Source organism: Alexandromys fortis, unplaced genomic scaffold, assembly GCF_014885135.2.
Source record: "Alexandromys fortis isolate MF-2015 unplaced genomic scaffold, M_Fortis_MF-2015_v1.1 scaffold_140, whole genome shotgun sequence".
NCBI lineage: Eukaryota > Metazoa > Chordata > Mammalia > Rodentia > Cricetidae > Alexandromys > Alexandromys fortis.
The window spans coordinates 604,490-611,179 of NW_026068048.1; the positions used below are offsets into that span (position 1 = coordinate 604,490).

Consider the following 6,690-nt stretch of genomic DNA (forward strand, 5'->3'; position numbering starts at 1 on the left):
GTTTCATTAGTTCGGTTTTTTGAGACAGGGTCTCTCTCTATAGGTCTGGCTCTCCTGGAACTTGCTATATGGAATAGGCCAGCCTTGAACACACAGAGAACCATCCTCTCTGCCTCATGAGTGCTGGGATTAAAGACTTAAATCACCATGCCTATCTCCTGACTTTTGATGTGGGTTCTAAGAGCTAATTCAAGTTGTCAGACTCAATTCCAAGAGCTTTTAGCTGCTGAGCCACCTTGCCAATCCTCCAATTCTTTTTAAGTTTTTTGTTTGTATGTATGTTTTTTTCTTCAAGATGGAGTTTCTCTGTATATCCTTGCTGTCCTGGAGCTAGGTCTGTAGACCAGGCTGGCCTCGAGCTCACAGAGATCCGCCTGCCTCTGACTCCCAAATGCTGGGATTAAAGGCATGTGCCGCCACCAGTTTTAATTTAAAATTTTATGGCTTTAATCCCAGCACTAAGGAGGCACAGGCAGGCGGATCTTTGTGAGTCGAGGCCAGACTCTTCTACAAAGTCTCAGGACAGCCAGGACTGTTACATAGAGAAACCCTGTCTCTTGGGAGAGGGGAGAAGTTCCCTTGAGGCTGGGAAATGGTTCAGTCAGTAAAGTGCTGTCTGTGCGAGCTGGAGGACCCCACTTCCATCCCCACCACCCACATATTGAGCAGTGTGGTGACCATACCTATAATCCAGCTCCAGGAAGGCAGAAGAGGAGGATCCTCGGGGCTTGTTGGCCAGCCAGCCTAGGCTACTTGACAACTGCCAGGCTCGCTGAGAGAAACCCTGTTTCAAAAAAACAAGGCACACGGCTCTGAGGTACAACACTCACAGTGGACCTCTGGTCTCCACATAAACTTGCACACACGTGTACCTGCACATACGTGAACACATGCACATGCATAACACACTAAGTAAATTAACACAATCCCATTTCTCCTTTCCTACAGTCCCTTGCGTCAGGGTGCTGATGTCTGACACGTCTCTGCCCTCCAGGTCGTGGTAAATGGAAATCCCTTCTATGAATATGGGCACCGACTGCCTCTACAGATGGTCACCCATCTGGATGTGGATGGAGACTTGGAACTTCAGTCCATCAACTTCCTTGGAGGCCAGCAATCCGCCCCAGCCCAGTATCCGGTATGAGATGTCTTTTCCTTTGCCTTCTTGCCCATTCTCACTGTCTGTGTTCCCAGCTCCGGTCCCTCTGATGAGTGGGCCTAGGGACCCTGTGGTGATCAGGACAGTCCACCAGGAAGACAGACGCATGACCAGGCAGGCGTGGCTCCCATGGTCAAAACCGTGGGGCGGCGGGGGGTGGGGTGGGGGGGGAGATAGAGAGAGGTTCAGGATCCAGATAAGGAGGCTCAGGTGGAGGGTCGGTCTCGGGGGCACGGTTATAGCAAGGTGCTCTGAGCATCCAAAGGAAGAATCTGCCTTTGTCAAGAAGGGCTTCCAGGGGGAAGAAGAGGTGTGTAAACTGGGTCAGAAAGTGAGAGGAGAGAAGACCAGCAGATAAAGAGTTTAGGACTAGCAAACAGCCCAGGACAGGTTGCCTAACACGTTTGTCACCCGGGAAACACAAAGCCACAGTGAGTTGCCACCACATACCCATCAGGGCTGTAATGGAACAAAGTGTGTAACACAAAACCACGTGTCCTGTTTGTAGGCCTGTGGATCAGCTAGCACAGCTACCATATGGCTGTAATTTGGTGCAATCACCTTGGAAATTGGCCAACAGAGCTAGATCTGAATGCCAAGCAAATATGGGTCCCAGTGTCCTAGAAGCTCCACACCCAAGTGCACGGCCTATGAGGAGCCTCCGAGACACACCCACTGCAATGAGCTGCATGCCACCGCCAAAAGTCTCGGGTGGAAGTTTGCTTAATGGTAGAGCCCCTGCCTGGAACCCCCCAGTGATGGGTTGGGGGTGTGGCTCAGCGGTGGAGCCCCTGCCTAGAATCCCCCAGTGAGGGGCTGGCTCAGCTAGAGTAAGATAGTGTAAGGTGTGGGATGATTTCCTGAGTTCCTTTCTCAACACCAACCAATTAACCAACAAAAGCCTGAAAGTCAGAGCTATCAGCCTGGGAGCTGGAGAGCTGGCAGTGAAGAGGATGTACAGCAGAGACAGCATTGGGTTGAAGGTGGAGCACACCTTTAATCCTAGCACTTGAGAGCCAGAGGCTGGCAGGTCTCTGTGAGTTCAAGGCCAGCCTAGTCTATGCAGTGAGTTCCGGGATAGCAAGGGCTATGTGGTGAGACTGTCTTTAAAAAAAAAAAAAAAAAAAAAAAAAAAAAAAAAAAAACCAGAAGGGCCAGGTGGCAGTGGTGCACGCCTTTAGTTCCAGCACTCAGGAGTCAGAAGTAGGTGGATCTCTGTGAGTTGGAGGCCAGCCTGGTCTACAAGAGCTAGTTCCAGGACTGGTTCCAAAGCTACAGAGAAACCCTGTCTCAAAAAACCAAAATCAACACCCCCTCCCACCAAAAAAAAAAAAAAAGAAGGACCTGGGTTCAGTTCCCAGCACTCAGTTCAGTTCCAGGAGATCTGAACCCTCTGCTGACCTACACAGGCTCTGTGCACACATGGTGCACAGACATGAACTTAGGCACATACACATAATTTTAATACATAAAATTTTTAAAAATAAAAATAGAATTGATCAGCCTGTTCTTCAACAAGTCAATGAATCAAAGAGATGAGTTTATCACCCAGAGAGAGAAAGAACAAGTCACACAATCTTCAGGGGATGTGGACATCAAATATGGCGTCTAGCCAGCATGGTGACTCTTGCCTGTAATCCCAGCATCAGGAGGTAGAGGCAGGATGTTCACTGCGGGTTGGAGACCAGCCTGAGCCACATAGCAGAGCCCTGATGTTTGCGCTGTGTGTGCGTGAGTGGACAGATTGACTGATTATTTTGAAGAGCTTTCAGAATAGGAGTTAATTGAAAAGATGAGAAAACAGAGAGAGCAAGAATAAGGATGATGAACTGGGCGGTGGTGACGCACGCCCTTAATCCCAGCACTCTGGAGGCAGGGCCAGGTGGATCTCTGAATTCAAAGCCAGCCTGCTCTACAGAGCGAGTTCCAGGACAGCCAGGGCTCCACAGAGAAACCCTGTCTAGAAAACAAAACTAAGAAAACCAACAACAATGAAAAGAGGATGATGAGGGTGGGAAGGTGGTCTGGGCGGCTCGAGCACCTGTGCAGTGCTGGGGCTCGGGAGAGATGGAGCAAGGAAGATGAACAAGCACAGCAGAGAGCCGGGGCAGACAGGAGCTCAGCTGGCCCCTGGGACTCCCCTCATTCACCCCTGCAGGCTCGGGGATGTGAAGCAGGAGCCAGTGGGGGCTGGAGACAGGATGTCAGACCCTTGGTCACCACAGGCCTGGAAAGGAGCACCAAGGAAAGGGCCCCCTTTGCCTCCAGAATTCCACGTTCTCGAATGATCCCAGGCTAGGGGCCTGCAGGGGTGAATGAGGGGACTGGGGCAGGAGGGACTCATACTGGTTGTGCAGGGGGGAACAAAGAATAGAACTGATCAGGTGCTGTCCCAGAGCCTCTGAGGCTCTGGTCCCTAGATACATCAGGGTCTATCCCTGCACCCAAGGGACCACCCCCAGGTGTACTCCTCAACACTTTCCAGCTAGAGTTAGGGATCCTAACCACGGCCTCCTTTCCTCTTGTGCCCACAGAGACCTATGGGTGTGCCGGCTTACCCTGTAAGTACCTGGAGAGGGGTGGGCAGTCTCCTCCAGAACCGGAGGATTACTTACAGAGGAGATTTGGGAGCAGTCAAAGGACCCCACATCCCCTCACCACTCTTGCCTTTTGTCTGTCCACCCTGTAGGGTCCTGGGTACAACCCTCCACAGATGAACAGCCTGCCTGTAAGTGGGAGGGGTTTGGGGGGCACATGGAGGGATGGAGATAATTTGGGGTGGGGAGAGGGATGGAGACGTGTTGGAGAAGGCACCTGTCAAATATTGTGAAGTGAGATTTCTTTCTTCTTTTGTAGGTCATGGCGGGACCCCCAACCTTCAATCCGGTATGGTGTTCCAGGGGCCAGCCACCTTCTGGGGAGCAAGCAGGGAATGCGGGAAGTCCAGACAGGGTGGACTACTTGTGGGCTGAGGGTTTGGGGGTAAGAGGGTAAAGGCAGTTGGCGGTCAGGGTTCAGAAGACACAAGACAGGGTTGAGGACAATTCACAGGCAAAAAGCTGCCTCTCTGTGAAAATGTGGTCTTGTTCTTGGCTTCTCTAGTCAGAGGCTGGATGGGAACCCATGTTCTTTTCCTACAGCCTGTGCCATATGTGGGGACCCTACAAGGGGGACTTACAGCCAGAAGAACCATCGTAGTCAAGGGCTTTATCCCTCACACAGCCAGGAAGTAAGTAAGCACCCAGGTCGGGTGGGATCTCCCCTACTCCCTCAGACCTGGAGATCAAGACCCCAGCCCTCCTCCCTCAAACCTCCTCCCTTGGAGACTCAGCTGCCGGTCCCCATCTGACACCTTATCTGTCCTCAGTTTTATCATCAACTTCAAGGTGGGGTCCTCCGGGGACATAGCTCTCCACATCAACCCCCGCATGGGTGAGGCCGTGGTTCGCAACAGCTTTATGAACGGCTCCTGGGGCTCCGAGGAGAGGAAGGTTGCCTACAACCCCTTTGTCCCTGGACAGTTCTTTGACGTGAGTCTGAGCGTCCCCTCCCTGCTCTCCCCAGACCCGGGTCCTGCTGGTCCTGCCTTGCCTCTCCCCTCCCCCAGACCCGGGTCCTGCTGGTCCTGCCTTGCCTCTCCCCTCCCCCAGATCCGGGTTCTGCTGGTCCTGCCTTACCTTTCCCCTCCCCCACAGCTCTCAATCCGTTGCGGCACCGATCGATTCAAGGTGTTTGCTAACGGCCAGCACCTTTTCGACTACTCGCACCGGTTCCAAGCATTCCATAGGATAGACACGCTGGAGATCAAAGGTGACGTCACCTTGTCCTACGTCCAGATCTGAGCTCCACCTGGGAAAGAGGAAAGAAGCCCCTAGTCTTCCATCTCAGCCCCTAATAAAATGCCTAAGGGATCTCTGTGAGTGTGTGATTCATTCACCTGCCCCACGGTTGCCTTGGCCCTGGCTTCCATCCTGTCCTCCTCCACACACCTACCCATCTTCCCTCCCATTAAAACAAACAGAACAGGTCTGCCCCAAGCCCTGGCTTAGTGTGTATCAATCCTTTCACTCTGGATTCCAACCTTAGGATCTACTGCCTTAATTCATCCGTAATAGATGAGCAAACAGGCAGTGTGTGTGTGTGCGCGTGTGGTGGGTAAACATAAAGCTAAGTGTGGTAGTACGTGCGTCTTTTTTATTATTTGTTATTTTTATTTTTTTGTGGTACATGCTTCTAATCCCCACTTAGGAAGTAAAGGAATGAAGATCAGAAGTTCATGGTCATCCTTAGTTATAAGTATGTTAGGAGCTAGCCTGTGCTACATGAGACCCTATCACAGAAATGAAGGGAGGGAAAGGAAAAGGAAGAAAGGAAGGAAGGGAGGAACTGGAGGAAAACAGGCAAATTGCCAAGCTAGGTATACTCACACTTGCCTGTAGCTCCAGCACTTGGAAGACTGAAGCAGGGGTGGGGCTTCAAGGCTAGCCTGTGCTACATAGTGTAGGACTATATAATGAGACCCTGTCTCTGAAAACATTTTGCTTCAATCCCAGCACTTAGGAGGCTAAGGCAGTAGGAGTACATGGTCACACTGGGGCTAGCCTGAGCTAAGAATAGAGAGCCTAGCTCAGAATAGAGAGAGGAAGCGAAAAGGAGGGTGGGAAGGAGGAAGAGAGGAGAGGAGGAGAAGGGGGAGAAAAGGAGGGAGAACAGGAATGTGGTCTGGCTTCCCATCTACCCACTTACCCACCTGTGATGCTCAGAGCTTACAGTTTTGGGGGGATTTTCACTTTGTAGCCCCAACATGAAACTCACTACATATATCAGACTGGCCTCAAACTCAAAAAGGTCTACCTCCCTCCTGAGTGCTGTGTAAACACTGGTGCAACCCCAGCTAGTGTGTGATGGTTTCATTGTCCACCTGTCCGTCTACAATAACCTGCAAAGGGAGTCTCCGTAGGGTTTGCCTCAGTCAGGAGGCCTGTGGACTGTCTGTGGGATTATCTTGACTATGTTAATTGCGGTAGCCCACTGTGGGCGACACCATTCCCTAGGCAGGGATCCTGGACCGCTTGTGTGGAGAGGGAGTGAGCTCAAGCTTTCAATGTTGCTCTGCTCTTGACCATGGATGTGACCAGCTGCCTCAAGATGGAGTTCCTGTCTCCCTTTCACAACCTGGGCCTGTGAGCTGAGAACTCCTCCCCTCCTGAGTTGCTTTTGTCAGGGCATTTTATCATAGTAGCAGAGATAAAAGTAGGACACCGTCTGAACGCCCATCATTCTCTCTCCATTCATGAGGCAACCATAAGTCCATCCACCCACCCACCCACCCATCCACACATCCACCCTCCCACTCACCTGCCCATCAACCCACCCACCCATCCACCCATCCATCCATCCACCCGCCTACCTGCCCATCCACCCTCCCACTCACCCGCCCATCCACACATCCACTCTCCCACTCACCTGCCCATCAACCCATCCATCCATCCATCCATCCATCCATCCATCCATCCACCCTCCCACCCACC

At 51.9% G+C, this 6,690-nt stretch overlaps 1 protein-coding gene across 1 annotated transcript in view; it reads left to right on the plus strand.

Annotated features, from left to right (window-relative positions):
• The window catches only part of Lgals4 (galectin 4), an 8,338-nt gene extending 3,268 nt beyond the window's left edge, over positions 1 to 5,070 (plus strand). The window contains exons 4-10 of the mRNA XM_050119309.1: positions 995 to 1,138; positions 3,694 to 3,720; positions 3,849 to 3,887; positions 4,016 to 4,045; positions 4,300 to 4,388; positions 4,527 to 4,689; positions 4,855 to 5,070. Coding sequence (XP_049975266.1) covers positions 995 to 1,138; positions 3,694 to 3,720; positions 3,849 to 3,887; positions 4,016 to 4,045; positions 4,300 to 4,388; positions 4,527 to 4,689; positions 4,855 to 5,001 — 639 coding nt within the window. The 3' untranslated portion in view covers positions 5,002 to 5,070. The remainder of the gene's footprint in view (positions 1 to 994; positions 1,139 to 3,693; positions 3,721 to 3,848; positions 3,888 to 4,015; positions 4,046 to 4,299; positions 4,389 to 4,526; positions 4,690 to 4,854) is intronic.
• Positions 5,071 to 6,690: the final 1,620 nt, after the last annotated feature.